This window comes from Poromitra crassiceps (assembly GCF_964638095.1).
Source record: "Poromitra crassiceps genome assembly, contig: HAP1_SCAFFOLD_325, whole genome shotgun sequence".
Lineage (NCBI taxonomy): Eukaryota > Metazoa > Chordata > Actinopteri > Beryciformes > Melamphaidae > Poromitra > Poromitra crassiceps.
The window spans coordinates 198,881-213,964 of NW_028152077.1; the positions used below are offsets into that span (position 1 = coordinate 198,881).

A 15,084-nucleotide genomic window follows, 5' to 3' on the forward strand; every position below is an offset into this window, starting at 1 on the left:
CAGCATCTTCTCGGCCATGATGCAGTCCATGCTGCTTTGGGGGAACATGGAAAGTGCCTGGCTAATATTTGATTGACAGGAGGCCCACACTGTTGAAATGATTTAGGTTCAGGTTACTGTACAATGATCCCTGACTGTTAAAGCCAAGCCTTTGTTTTAACACACGTGGTTGTTTGAGCTCCACGGTGAAAGAGAGTGTCCATGTAGTGGGAACTAGAGGTCACTGCTGAGGGACAACAGACTAGCAACTTGTGAAGTCTTTTAACTAAGTTCAAGGTCCAGCAGATCCCACATCACAGCACATTCTTGTAGTTATTTTTTGGAGTAGGAGGAGCTAAGGCACATCTGTGTCCATGGTACACAATTGATATGTGTCCATCCAATATATTAACATGTAATAAATTATGTATTGTTATAAATTCTTACTCAAATCTGGCAAATAATAGCTTACTTTCGTCCCCAGGTGGGAATCGAACCCACGACCTTCGAGCTGTGAGGCGATAGTGCTTACCACTGCACCACCGTACCTCCTAATAGCTTACTTTTAACAGGATTTAATAATAGAGGGCTGGAAGAATCTTGTAAAATGCTGATGAATGGTCTTGTAGACAGTAAAATTGTATAAAGAGACTAATGTCTTGCCATTTAATAGAACATGTATTTAATGGAGATTTTACATTGTGTTCCCCATGTCATTAAAGTTATATTTAGCCAAGAGTTAATAGAATACATCTTAATTTGACGCATGCTGTTGACAAAACTGTCACTAAGCTAGCTCTCTGTTTGGTTCTCTGACATTGGCCGTGCTTGCGCCTGAAAAATGTGGCAATACTTTCAAAAACAAAGGCCTTTGTATGAAAAGTGGTGGCAGTGAGCTGGATTTAATATTGAGCATTGCTTTATATTCCTTTGCAAAACCTGAATTTTTAATCCCTTTATCACCTAAGCCAGGGGTGGGCAACTATTTTTCATGGGGGGCCACACATGAGAAACCCAGATTGTTGCCGGGGGCCGAACAAATATTGTCATGCCATAACCCATGGATGGGCAACTTTGATGATAGAGAGGGCCACAAAAAAATGTCCTCGCTACCAGGTTTTGCTGAGGGCTGAACGGCGCCAGCACGAAAAAATTTGGGCATTTGAAGTCAGGTTTAGAGGAATAACTCATTTTAAATTAACAGTTGTGATGTCATTATTCAGTCTTAACCACCAATATTTGATCCTTTTCTCACTCACTCCTATGTCACCACACTCTCTCCCTGCAGGGCTTGAAATTAACTTTTTTCACCACCTGCCAATATGGCTGCTAGATTTAAAGTTACCAGCCAATTCGAATTTCCACTAGCCGAAATGTTTTTCTTGAAATAAACCAGAATATGAGTGGGTTAATTTAAGCATAAGTATCAGTAAGTGGCCCGGGATTCTCAAAGCCTGTGTTGAGGGTCACACAAGAACAAAAATGCACTCTTGAAGCTAAATAAATCCAAAATCAACAAGTTCATTATTTAAATTTCTACTTCAATGTAGAACAGTCATTTCTTACACATGAGATTACTTTTAGCCTTTTAGTCATAAATATTATTGAAAGATATTCCATATTCCAGACTCCAGACTGAAATGCTATAACAGAAGAGTATTGGCCAGAATGACATGAACATTTGGACACTTATTCAGCGGGTATCTTGCATGTTGCGTTCAGGTGCACTGTAAAAAAAAAAAAAAAAAAAAGTTTTTTTTTTTTTTTGCAATTCCATCGCGGGCCACACAGGGGGCGCCCGGGCCGTATGTTGCCCATGTATTATTATTATAACCTTTATTTAACCAGGTAAAACAAATTGAGATACGAAATCTCTTTTACAATTGCGACCTGGCCAAGAAGGCAGCAAGTTACAGATCAGATCATACACACATTTACATACGAGATACAAAAACTAATTAAAACAGAGCACAGACTACACCAACACTGCATCAGGAGTAATAGTAAGAAGCATACGAAATAAAATCGTATATTACGATTTACATCCTAAAATCATAGTCATAAAATGATGATAAAAGAGGCATAAAATGCAGAGGCATATTGTGCACAGAGGAGTTTAAATATTGCTACAAGAGGCATAAAGTGCATAAAGAGACAAAGTGCACAGTGGAAGTTTAAATGTTGCCACATTGCTGCGTATGACCTAAGCAGTCCAACATGTTGCCCATGGGTCATCATGGCCCATTGCTAACCCTAAAAACAAACAGAGTATTGAACAACATTGCCATCTTGTGGCTATTTGTTCTAACTGGTTCCCTGTAAAAGAGAATTATGCCAGTGATCTGGACCCACAAAGCTCAGCAACCGTTTCTGCTGTCAAAAGGCCAGAGAAATAGTCCACCTCCCAGTTCTAATCAAGAAACGCAGCCATGACTGTCAATCCAGCTTTTGGGATTGACAGATCGAGCGCGCATACGCGCTCGATCCCTAGGCTCGCCCGCTACCCGGGCTTGCTACCTTGCCCGCTGCGCGGCCTCACCCGTCCTGCAGCTCGCCAAGCTGGCCCTGCAGCTCGCATTCGCAGCTCGGCCGCTGCGTGGCCTTGCCCGCAGCTCGGCTGCTGTGTGGCCTGGCCTGCCCTATTGGCGCATGTCTCCCTCAGTCTCTCTCCCCCTCTCTCTCCCTCAGTCTCTCCCCCCTCTCTCCCTCTCCTCTCTCTCCTCCTCTCCTCTCTCTCCCTCAGTCTCTCTGCCCCTCTCTCTCTTCTCTCTCCCTCAGTCTCTCCCGTGGTCATCTGTGGTTTATTACATCACTGATGATGTCACAGTGGTTTATGACATCACTGATGATGTCACAGTGGGATTTATGACATCACTGATGATGTCATTTATGACATCACAGTGGGACATGGGACAGACAGAAACAAACAGAGCCCTGCTAGCTCCCATTTATATACTGATGATGATATTATTTAAAGTAAAAAAACAAACAGGCCAATCAAAAAACTGTCATGGGGTTTTCCTCCTCTCCTCTCACACATGGGTGAAAAGTAAGTGACAGTGACAGTGAAACGTCAATAGGTTAAAAGGGTCAGTGAGAGATTAGGCTACATGATTTCAACTCCTATGCCATGAATTGCCCAAGAAGAAAGAGAGAGACGATCCCGGGCGAATGAAGGTATCTCATTTGCTCTGAATATATTTGGCTCCGCCCAGAGCCATAGCTCCGCCCTTTAGCTGTCAACCAAACCCAAAGTCAGAAAAAAGCTGCATGAAGTTAAAGATAGTTGGAAGGAAGTTATGTGGTTTCCTTTGGAAAATAAACCGCTCTAGTTGTCAGGGCATATCGGTGGTGGAGGTTTAGTCTGACAACTAGAACAATCAGGTGTGCTTTGAGGGGGAAAACAGACCCGATATTATCCTCATTAAGTGTTGTTCCCACTTCTGTATGAATGATGTTATTACTTTAAAAAGAACTAGCGTTAAACCAAAGAATTGTATTCTGAAGGCTGTAACCGGAAGTTCTATTGTGATTCTGGGGCTCTTGACTACAGACAACAGAGGCTCTTGACTACAGACAACAGAGTGAGAGGGAGAGAAACAAAAACCCGGCATTTTTCACTGCCTGGGTGTCTTGTCTTGTGTGCATATCTGAACTGATCAGCTGAAACTGCTCCCGTGACATTTCATTTGTGGGCCTCCACTCTATCTACTGCTTTTTGTCTGCTCAACATGGCGAACCGAAAGCGCCAATTAGAGCAAGATCCATCCACTGCTGACACTTTCAAAACCCCAGAGAAGAGAGTGTCTGTGGTCCGAGAGCACGAAGAGGACTTCATGAGATGGGGAGTGGAGGAAACGTGCCAATACCTGCAGCGACAACAAGGACTCAAGGAATGGGCAGACACATTTAGAAGTCTGTCTTATTATGGTTTTGGTTTATACAGTTTGATCTGTTTAAATGTATTTTCTTCTTACAGCTAACGTTAGCCTGACTAGTCCAGTCTCTTCTCCTTTTGGACAGCTGCTAGCTCGGTTAACGTCCACCTGTCCATGTTTATTTGTGTGACTTGCTAACTAATAGCTTGTTAGCTAGTTCATGTTCTTGTTACAGCTGTTGTCAAAACGTACACAGTTGCAAGCTGTAGATGCTTGATTTTGCGGCGGCTTTTCTCAAAATTTGCGATGCAATTTGCAACATTTTATGTGATTTTCTGCTGTAAAATTGCGGGAACTGGCAAAAATTGCGGCATGAGGAAAACAATTCGATTTAATTTTTTAATTTTTAATTACCGTACATTTTTTCTTTTCCTCCCATCATCATTTCTCTTCTCCTTTCTTCCTCATCCTCAATAATGCTATTATCACTTTGCCTTTTCTCATACCTTTTGCTTAGTGCTTTATATATTTCCTCTTATCCTTATTTCCTCTTTACTTTACTTTACTTTATTTCATTTGGCAGACGCCTTTCTCCAAAGCGACGTACAGAGGGATAAAAAACAAGCATAGATCATGTAACATACATAGTGGAAAGCAGAGATAATGAAAAAGATAAATAAAATAAAGAACCAAAAACAGTTGACAGTCCGTGGGCAGCATATAAGGGAGTTGAAGAAGGTTAGGGGGAGGTAAAATGGAGAGAAAAGAGATGAGTTTTTAGCCGATTGTGGAAGATGGGGAGAGATTCTGATGTCCTGACCATGGGGGGGAGCTCGTTCCACCATTTGGGGGCGAGACAGGTAAAAAGGCGAGCTTGAGAGCGGCCCTTGAGCCCGCGAAGCAAGGGGGGGGGCGAGCTGGCATGCCTTCCTTTTTAAATATACTTTATTCAATTATTCAATAAGGGGTTACAAACATTTACAGTAAATACATTTTTTTTATTTATTTTTTATAAACAGTAGAAAGGAATAGTTATCAAAAATAAGAAGTCTGTTAGAAGGTGAGCAGGTGCCAGGGTGTGGGTCTCTTTGTTCTGTCCAGTGTTCTTTGCCTTTTCAGTTCCGTTATGATTTGTTTATAGACCGGCATGCCTTCCCTGTCCTCCTCATCCCTTCCTTGTTCCTTGTTCCTTGTTCCTTGTTCCTTGTTAAATATTCAAACAACTAGACCCTAAGCTAAATATAGCCTGGGTAAACCCAGCCCCCAGTGACCTGCTCTCAGACCTGTTCTCAGTCACTAGTGACTGGGAACTGAGAGAGCAGGTCACGTGGGGGCTGGGTTTACCTAGGCTAAGCTAAATATGCCACCTGTGTGTGTGTGTGTGTGTGTGGGTCTCAAATGCTTCGCGCTAGCAAAGTAGCTGTCCAGTGACGATTTCCGTTTGTGTTCCTCCACGACAGTGTTGCAGGGAGTGCAAAATAGTTTGCCTCCACTTTTATGCAAAACATTTGGAAATTGTTTTGCGGTTATTTTTGTTGGTAAATGTGAGGGGTTTGCCCTCCTCATCACAATGCGATGACGTGTTACGTTATGTCCCATACTCTCGTCACTTCCTATTGTTGTCCCTCGTTCCCACAGCAACCAGGCAAGATGACAGTGCACACATATCTCAAACCCAGGTAAAGAATAGATGCGGCATTTTACTAACTTTTTGTGGCAAAATTGCGGGAATTTTGAAAAATTGCAAGCCCCGCAAATATCGCGGAGTTTGGTTGAATTTGCATTAATTATTGCGATCGCAAAATCGCAATTTCCTGGAGGGACTGTAGTGTCTACGTTAAGTTACACGCGTCACGCCAAGTTGATTTGTATAGCCCTAATTCACAAGCATGTCTCAGAGGACTTTACAGAGAGGGTGTCTAGCTAAATCTAGCTACGCACAATCAATAAACATAATTTAACGTGCCATTTGGGGGACGCTTTTATCCAAAGTGCTCTGCAATACCACAAGTACCAAACGCCTAACCCTAACAGTGTTGTGTTGCTCTATTCCCTGAGATACAGGAGAACTATGAAATGCCAACAACATTGTGTTTCCTCCTGTGTCCAGAGAAAAAAATAACTGGTGTCGATCTGCAGGATCTCTCCGAGACACAGTTGGAGAAGATTGGCATAGAGTAAGTGTGTCATTTGTCCTGGTGTCGGATGTCTAAGAAAACATACGAATCCTGATTCCTGCCTAACCAAAGGGGGTTTCATTCAAAGCCAATGCCCCTTGGTGTGGTATCACTATAATGGTTGACCAGAATGGCAGGCAGTCAAGCAAAACCCACAGCCCCCTTTGATGTTTCACAGTCCACTTTCTCTTACACTGCTTTTCTCTCTCTCCCTAGGCCCCGTGGTGTCCGTCTGCAACTCCTATACAGTCTCAGGAAGCTCTGGCAGAGAGCAGCGGAGCCAAAGGTATACAATGTTCTTCAAAATAACTCATGTTGAAGGATGTGGTGATAACAGAGACTGACTATTTAAAAGAAGAAAGGTGTGTAGGATAAACAGCAAGGGAAGGTCAAGACATACCAGGGTCAGTAAAGGACCATCACAGCCACCTACAGTACCATCCATTATGGTTTCTTTTTTGCTTGCTGTTATTGTTTTTGTCCTTGTCTACTCTCACTCTACAGTCAAGTTAAGTCAGCAGGCTGGAAAAAGGGGGAAGAGAGGTAGAATAAGATGAATGATGAAACACTAGTTTCATCATCCCCTCATCTTTGCTTGCCCCTTCCAGTGATATTGAACAGTGAGCTCTAAAACAACACCCTTGGAGTTGGTAGGGACTATCGTGTGGATTTCCCAGGTTGCGGAGGACGATGTTGAATCAGGAGTCCACTCCACACACATAGAAACTTAATTCCAAAATAAAACCACTACGAGGAATGACCTCAATTTAAATGTTAGGTTATTGCAGTGGTTGTGCAACGAATGAGTTGATTCCTGGCCAGGAAGACAAACTATGCGAGACGATACTGTCACGGGTTCGGTTCTAAAAATAGATAGGCTCGTGTCTAGATGAACTGGACCCGCAACATACCACGGCAGAAGGAAATAACCACAAGGCTGCCAGATGGAAAGTTTGTGAAAGGGAGGTTGACTTACCTGGCACAGGTGTGGTTGTGCAACGAATGAGTTGGTTCCTGGCCAGGAAGACAAACTATGCGAGACGATACTGTCACGGTTTCGGTTCTAAAAAGAGATAGGCTCATGTCTAGATGAACTGGACCCGCAACATACCACGGCAGAACCAAAGACCCACAAGGCTGCCAGATGGAAAGTTTGTGAAAGGGAGGTTGACTTACCCGGCACAGGCGTAGGGCGCAGACAGCAGGCCGGCCGAGGCAGACGGCTCGTGCTTTACTGGATAGCCCAAGCCGGGGTGTGGAAGCTAGCTACAACCAGCTTCCGTTCATTAGTTTAGACGCTAACAGAAAAGTATCTCACACACACTCACCCATACGTGAAAATAAAGGAATAAAGAGAATAGAGAGAACAGGAGGCGGGGGAGACAACATGTCTTCCTTGGTTGGAGTGGCCGAGAGACACCCCTTCAAATCAACTCCCACTTTCCTATGACAGCCTCACGCGATGCCATAAATCACACAACAGGGGTAACCAGCAACCATCATATTAACCAACTGTGACAATACCAAAAAGAGACTGGCATGATAGACTTTTCATTTGGGTGTTGTGAGGCATCCCAGATGCCAAGACGCTGGTCTTTGAATATGTCACACTACAAGAGGTAAAGACGGCCTCCCTGCCTCCCGAAAGACAGGCACAGATTTGTTTTTAACTAACAGTCTCTTAGCTGATAAATAATACAATACGTGTGTATATTTTTCTAATCCTAGCTGTTTGGTGTGCTGTTTTCTACCAGGTGTTTAATGATCCCATCCATGGGCATGTGGAGATACACCCACTTCTCATCCGAATCATAGACACACCCCAGTTCCAAAGACTACGAAACATCAAGCAGCTGGGAGGAACCTACTATGTCTTCCCTGGTGCATCTCACAACCGCTTTGAACACTCCATTGGGTATGTCTGTGTGTGTTTTCAGATGTGTGTGTGTGTGTGTGTGTGTGTGTGGATTCAAAATGTTTACTATTGGGGAAGTTTGGTTTGCAGACAGGGTGCAGTAAAACACACACAATAAGAACAATAAAACCTATTTGAAAACATGTAAAGAACAGTCAACAGAGTCATCAATGCAAAATATAAAGTTTTTAGCCTGATAGCAGACTAAATTGTCAACTCTGATGCATCAAAAGCTCATGATGTGTTAGTTCCAGGTGGGTAGCAGCAGGATGGTCACACAGTGGTTGTGAAAGGGGTTGTTCTGTTGTTGATGCCCTGCTGCAGGGTGGGACACCTAGCAGGACGGCTTGTACAAGCACTGAATGACAGGCAGCCAGAACTCCTCATCTCGCGCAGGGACATCCTTTGTGTGCAGATCGCTGGTCTCTGCCATGACCTGGGTGAGTTAAGAACACACACACACACACACACACACACACTGTGCCATGCCATGACTCATCTCATGTAACTGATCATTAATAACTGGGTGTGGTTGGGAGTCAGAATAAAACTGAAACTGTAGCTTCAGTAGCTTCTATTTGGTACAAGACTTGGTAAGATATAAACATGAATAGTTTAATGCACACGCAAACAAATCAGTAACATCTCCATATCCCTCTTTATCCAGGACATGGGCCTTTTTCCCATATGTTCGATGGCATGTTCATCCCCAGAGCGCGTCCAGGATTGAAATGGAAGGTGAGAAACTGTCCCCCTTATATATATTTTTTAATTTTGTTTCTATAGTCCCATGTCATATATTGGTCAGTGTTGAGGGGTAACACATTACTGTAATCACATTACAGTTGTCTGTAACGAGTAGTGTAAGGCGTTACGGCTCCTAAATCCAGTAATCACATTAGTTACTAAATCAAACACTGTCATTACTTGCATTACATAAATCCTTCAATCATCAGCAGGATCGGGATTGAATCTGCAGGATTCTGGAAAAAAACATCCAATGTTTCCAGTGCTTTTTAATGCACGATTGCGCAACACCACAGCTGACTGTTAAAAGCCGTTAATTGCTAGAATGGATGGACTAGAGGGACGGGGAGGAGTGATGATTGGTTAGATTTAGGCATGAGGAGTGACGATAGGATGTTTCATGTCAATCGGAGGCAGTCATCCCTCTGGCCGATCCATTGTAGCACCAACTTTCATAGGAGTTCGAGTCAGTTTGGGGGGGCTGTAGGGGGAGGGGGGGATGGCAGCGCTGTCTACAACTTTTGAGGGGTGGAGATACGCACATTACTTCACTCAAGCGATGTTAGTAACGCAAAAGTAATGTAACGAGTAGTGGAACGACTTTCGCCAGGGAGTAAAGTAATGTCACAATGCTTATGTATGACATCACTGACAAACACAGCACTGTCAAACTGGACTGGTTCAATCACAAACAGTATTTAACTGTATTAAGTTCTTTGATAAGTACTGCCACACAGTTCCAGCACTGTGAGGCTCTGATTGAAAGGGCTGAATGACCAACTGAACGACAAGACACATCTGCTGTCAATATGCAAGCTGGAACTGTTTTAAACCAATGTCCAATGTTAGATACTTCAGAAAACTATCTCTAGCAGCAAGGATATGCTAGATTCCTAAGAATCTATCAATCCACCAGAGATGGGCACTTGAGACTTGGTGACTTGGACTCGAGTCGACTCGAGTCCCTGTTTTGATGACTTGTGACTTGACTTGACAAAAACATAAATGACTTGAGACTTACTTGGACTTGGAAGTTAAAGACTCGAGACTTGACTTGACTTGAGAGGTGATGACTTGGATGACTTGTTTGTGTTTGTCTGTTTAAATAATTAAATCATAACATAACATTGTCCAAGTTTCTCTGTCTGTCCGGTATGCGTCAGTCAGTGCATGGCGGGGAGTGCAAGCTGGAGAGGAGACGAAGAGAGGAGCGTGACGGACAGCCGCTCATCCAATCACGACAATGCTATAAGGAGGAACATGACTGAGTGATCCAATGACAAATTGTCATCCAGTCATGCTCCGCCTTATAGCATTGTCGTGATTGGATGACTGGCCGTCAATCAATCATGTCACTGGATTGCACACAGCTGCGATATTCTTCAAACAGGCAGAAGGGACAGGGGCGGAACGTTTGATGTTGTAGTCTGGCTGTCAGTGTTTCACTGTTTAACAGTGATTGAGAGGAAATATTTATTAAATACTTTTGGCCAGCGCAGGCCCGTAGACTATCGGTTCGATCTGTAGACTGCGAGCACGCCAAGAGATCTTAAAATATTATGCACAAGCTTGCGCAACACGGTGGTCTCCAAAGTTCCTAATCATCCTACAACTCGTTCTAGTTGTGAGATGTATATATACCCCGCCTGAAAATGTGCTTTAGACTTAGGGTGTTAATTCATAAAGTCAATTTTAAATTTTTATTTTGGCCAACATTGAAATATTACAACTTGTGGTAAAAATTTGGTAAAAAGAAATATTACTATCTACCACTTATTTAGCTTCATCTGGTTGCTTCCTTGTCAACCACAATGCATATTGGGACATTATGCAAATGTAGCCTATGTGTCAGCCCTGGGTTGGAGGGGGGAGAGGTACATGTTGTCAGCTGTGTGTGTGTGTGTGTGTGTGTGTGTGTGTGTGTGTGTGTGTGTCAACAGGTTCAACAATGCTTTTCTGCACTACTACGTTTCCACCTAGCCTTGTTTATATTAATATGTTTTGATTGAGAAGAGGTAAATACTCTAAGTTTAAGCTATTTGTTTTTGTTTGATTACATTGTAGTATGGCTGTCAGCCTGTCACTAATTCACAGTTTAAAACTGACGTGGCAGATTTTTTTTTTTTTTACTGAGAAGCAGTTAAGAAATAAATAAGCGTTTATAAAGTTATTTGACTTTTGTTTGATTACATTTATTTCACTGAATATCAATGATTAGAATACAAATTAAATTTGTCATACTTTTTGAACGGGTTAGATACTGTAAATTGGCCAATAATATCACCACTATTAGACAGGTATTAATACCATGTCTTTTTTCTTTATAAACAAAGGTAAGACTGCAGTATTTGGGCGTGGAAAAAAAAAGTGACTTGACTTGGGACTTGACTTGCCTTAACTAGGGACTCGACTTGACTTGACTTGACAAAACCTGTGACTTGACTTGACTTGACTTGCCCAAAACAAAATGACTTGAGACTTGGACCGAAGTGACTTGGTCCCATGTCTGCAATCCACAACCACAGTAATAATCCAGCCCAAACATGCTGTTGGATTGTCCAATTATTTATTTATTATTTATTGTTTATTTTGGCTATTTTCTAGCAATTCGGAAGCTAAAACTTTAGTTTCACAAAGCTTGACCTGACCTCTCCGGTGTTCTTAAAATATGGTTTAACAAGAAGTTTTCAAAAAGCCAGAACTATGTAAGTGAACAGCATGGTGTTTTTTGTATATAATTAAACCAAGGCTGATCTGCTAAGCAATTCCTGTCAAATGACTAGTAAGCAAAACAGTTGTCAACTAAGATAGTCATTATTACAGTGTCCAGCCTGATAAGGTTCAGTGATAAGAACTCTTAGTCATGGTGTCATTAATACAATTTATCAAACGTGAGAGAGATAAGAACCATTCAAGTTTGTATCCTGGACTGTTATTGTCGTGGATAATTCTATATGAATATGTCGAAATAAATAGGACACCTTCTCAGTCGCTGTGAAGATATGAATCTGTTTAATTCTAACCACACATGAGCATTTATATGTGAGTATGCCTGTCATTGTAGTAAACTCTTAGATAAGCTCTTTCTGTTTGATTAGTGAGTCAAGACAATTTGAAATGGTGAATGTTCACGTTCTCATCTTAATATGCATCTGTGTGCCTGTTGTGTTGCAGCATGAGACTGCTTCTCAAGAGATGTTTGACTACCTGGTGAGTGATAATGGCCTGGAGCCGGTGATGAAGGATCATGGCCTGGTGTTGCCTGAGGACCTGATCTTCATCAAGGAGCAGATCGGTGGACCCGTCTCGGTCAGTCATTAACACACACTACAAATGTGTATAGACTTTTAAGCATTAGAAAAGTGTGTGACTTGGCTAAATTGATCTATGGTCAGGTTCCAAACCTCTCACCGTTCCCTCCGCTCCTCCACTAGTGTAGGACGCCTCGCCCCCCTTCACTACGGGGCTCAAAAGTCGTTCATCCCAATCGCGACTCTTCTCGTCCCTGGCACCTCAATGGTGGAATGAGCTCCCCCCTATGGTCAGGACGGCCGCTTCACTGCCAATCTTTCGTCAAAAACTTAAAGTCCCTGGAAACCAAAATCCACAAAAACGTTCTAACTATGTTATTTAGGGTCTTATGTTAGTAATTGTGTGCCTCCGAAATTATTATACATTACTTTCAACCCAAAGCCTTAAAATCGACACTTTTCTACAAGATTCTACAAAGTACTTCCTCATTGAAGAGAGCAGTCCGCGAGGTGCTAAAACGCAGGAGATTATGAGGTCATAAGCTCTATATAACCTTTGTACACGCGCGTTCTTTGCCCCCACAGCGCTGCTCAGTGTCTGTCTGTCTCCCTCCCACTCTGTGTGCTGTGTTCGTTCGTTCGTTCTCTCTCTCTCTCTCTCTCTCTCTCTCTCTCTCTCTCTCTCTCTGGACTAGTGAGAGAGAGAGAGAGAGAACGAACGAACGAACACAGCACACGGTGGGAGGGAGACAGAAGCGCTGTGCACTCGAAGTGGCAGAGCAGAGATTAGTCTCGTCGGCGGTGTGTAGAAACCTCTCCTCTGCCTGCTGCGGCGCTGCTGTGTGTGTGTGTGTGTGTGTGTGTGTGTGTGCGCGCGTGCAGACAGATAGACAGATAGACAGATGACCGTCAGTACGCTATGCGCGCAGCAACACGCGAACACACACACACACACACACACACACACACACACACACACACACACACACACACACACACACACACAAACCATCTCTCTCTCTCTCCCTCTCCGAGGAGAGGAGAGAGGTCTGAGAGAGGGAAATTTCCCTGCTGTAGACGGGACACGCCCACACAGTCCGCGGGAGAAAATACACTCTAAAAAATAATTGATTCTCATGACTTTTGCCAGGACTGTCAAACCTAAATTTATATATTTTGCGACGTTCATCATCGTTCAAATTTGGCTGGTGGCTTATTAACATAGGCTCCTGTGATGTGATGAACTCAAAATGCTAAATAATAAAGAAATATTTCTGGTTTCCAGGGACTTTAAAACACACCTTTCAGGCTCCACCTGGCCCCTTCTTGAACTAACATCTTTCTCTCTCTCTCTCTCTCTCTCTCTCTCTCTCTCTCTCTCTAAAAAAACAACAAAAAAACTTTACCACTATTTCTTCAGAAGTTGTAGCTGTCATAGACTGTGTTGCATAGTTGATTGCTCTATTGCTGACAAAAATGTGTTATTGTAAGTCGCTTTGGATAAAAGCATCTGCCAAATGACGTAATGTAATGAATTCGGAGGAAAAAGTCTGAATTTATGTCATCAATCACGCAATTGTGATGTCATCAGTGAGGGCTGTACAGTGCAATTATGTCACACATGCTATGAAATAATTTACAGCAGTAGCACCCATACAGTTTTGCGTGTGTGGAACTTAACTGTGACGGCAGTGCCGCCGCAGCGTCCAGAGACTATATGGCGCAGACAGCCTATCTTGTCAAAACATCTTGTTGTTCATCTTCAAATGACTCAATAATGACCTTTGCCAGACGAACGTTACATTCTGAACTCGCCGTCACTCGGAGACCAACATTAATGTTAGTGCAGCAGAGCAGTGCTCACTCAACAGTAACACATGAGACTGGCTGACCAACACACTGCAGCGCTGTGCAACTCTAAGGTGAAGAACTTAAAACTTGTGCTCAGTCCGTTTCACCTCAAAAACCCTACGCCCGCTCAACGACTTGGACAACGATGGCTTTCCCCACAACAGTGCAGCAGAGTGGCTGCTCTCTATACTTGCTGCTCTCCACTAAAATGTGAATAGCATGTTAACACTTTGAGTGCCACGGCCCTTGGGCAAAAGGTTGCTTGCTGTGCCACATAGGCCGCAATGCATTTTAAAACAGTCATATAATTTCTTTAATAATTACTATGTAAACACTGAACACGCACAAATAACGATGAGACTCTCTTCTATCACCTGCAAAAAAAAGTTTATTGATCCCATTTTCCGTTCTTTAGTTATGAGCCGGAGAAGATAGCTTGATTGAACGAAAAACAGACCTTTTTTTCTACGAGCTGAGATAATGAGCCTTTTGTGAAATTAAACATTTCAAGCACATCACTGACTCTGAAGCTAATTTTCTGATGTAGTCACACCTCAAAAATAATTTCCTTCAATAAAACAGTGAAGGCCAGGGAATTTTGTTTGGAAGAATAATATTTTTAGCTGCAACCAGCAGCGCTGGCCCCTGCGTGCGCTGCTGGTTGCAGCTTCTTGCTTCTGCTGGTGGGCATCGGATATTCTGGCTTGCGTTTGCCAACCCTGTCCTGCTGTCTGGGTCTGTCTGGGTCAGTGTTGTGTGCTGCTCTGCGTGCCCCACCTCCCCCCCTCCTCCTCCCCCCCCCCGTTGTGGGAGGGGTGTCTCTCTGCTCTGCTCGGCTCTGCTGTTTGCTCTGCGTGTGCTCAGCACTTGAAAAGTCCGCTAGATCCAGCTTTTTTACAGCCGCGTGTACCAGCTCCCATGCTTCCAGTTGAGAATAATAACAAATCCACGGCTGATCATGCGAATGGGCTGTTGCAGCGCACACGGAGGTGCTCAATTGTGATAGCAGATTGGCTGCTGCAGGGGCACAGCTAAACGTTATGCTTCAATGAAGCAGCTGCATACGGACGGATGCGATGCGATTTCCTTTTCCCCAACGACTTCTTCTGTGTGTTTTACTCCACGTTCTCTCATCTGGAGAGCGCTGTCACCACCTAAGGGTTCTGTAAAATAGGTTAGACACATTCAATAGCTCTCATATTGTAAGAGGCGATGTAAGAAGCTGAGATGGACACCCCCCCCCCCGTCAAAAAAACAATTTTGAGTTATTGACGCCATTTGGCGTC

The 15,084-nt window shown here is 43.3% G+C and overlaps 1 protein-coding gene across 1 annotated transcript; it reads left to right on the forward strand.

Moving 5' to 3' along the window:
- Positions 1 to 3,611: 3,611 nt before the first annotated feature.
- On the forward strand, positions 3,612 to 12,005 carry LOC310771064 (deoxynucleoside triphosphate triphosphohydrolase SAMHD1-like; the record flags this gene model as incomplete). The annotated part of the gene is made up of 7 exons (XM_083663742.1): positions 3,612 to 3,894; positions 5,968 to 6,034; positions 6,251 to 6,320; positions 7,789 to 7,949; positions 8,274 to 8,389; positions 8,617 to 8,687; positions 11,871 to 12,005. Coding segments are annotated over exons 1-7 (804 nt in total), but the record flags the coding sequence as incomplete, so codon positions are not given.
- Positions 12,006 to 15,084: the final 3,079 nt, after the last annotated feature.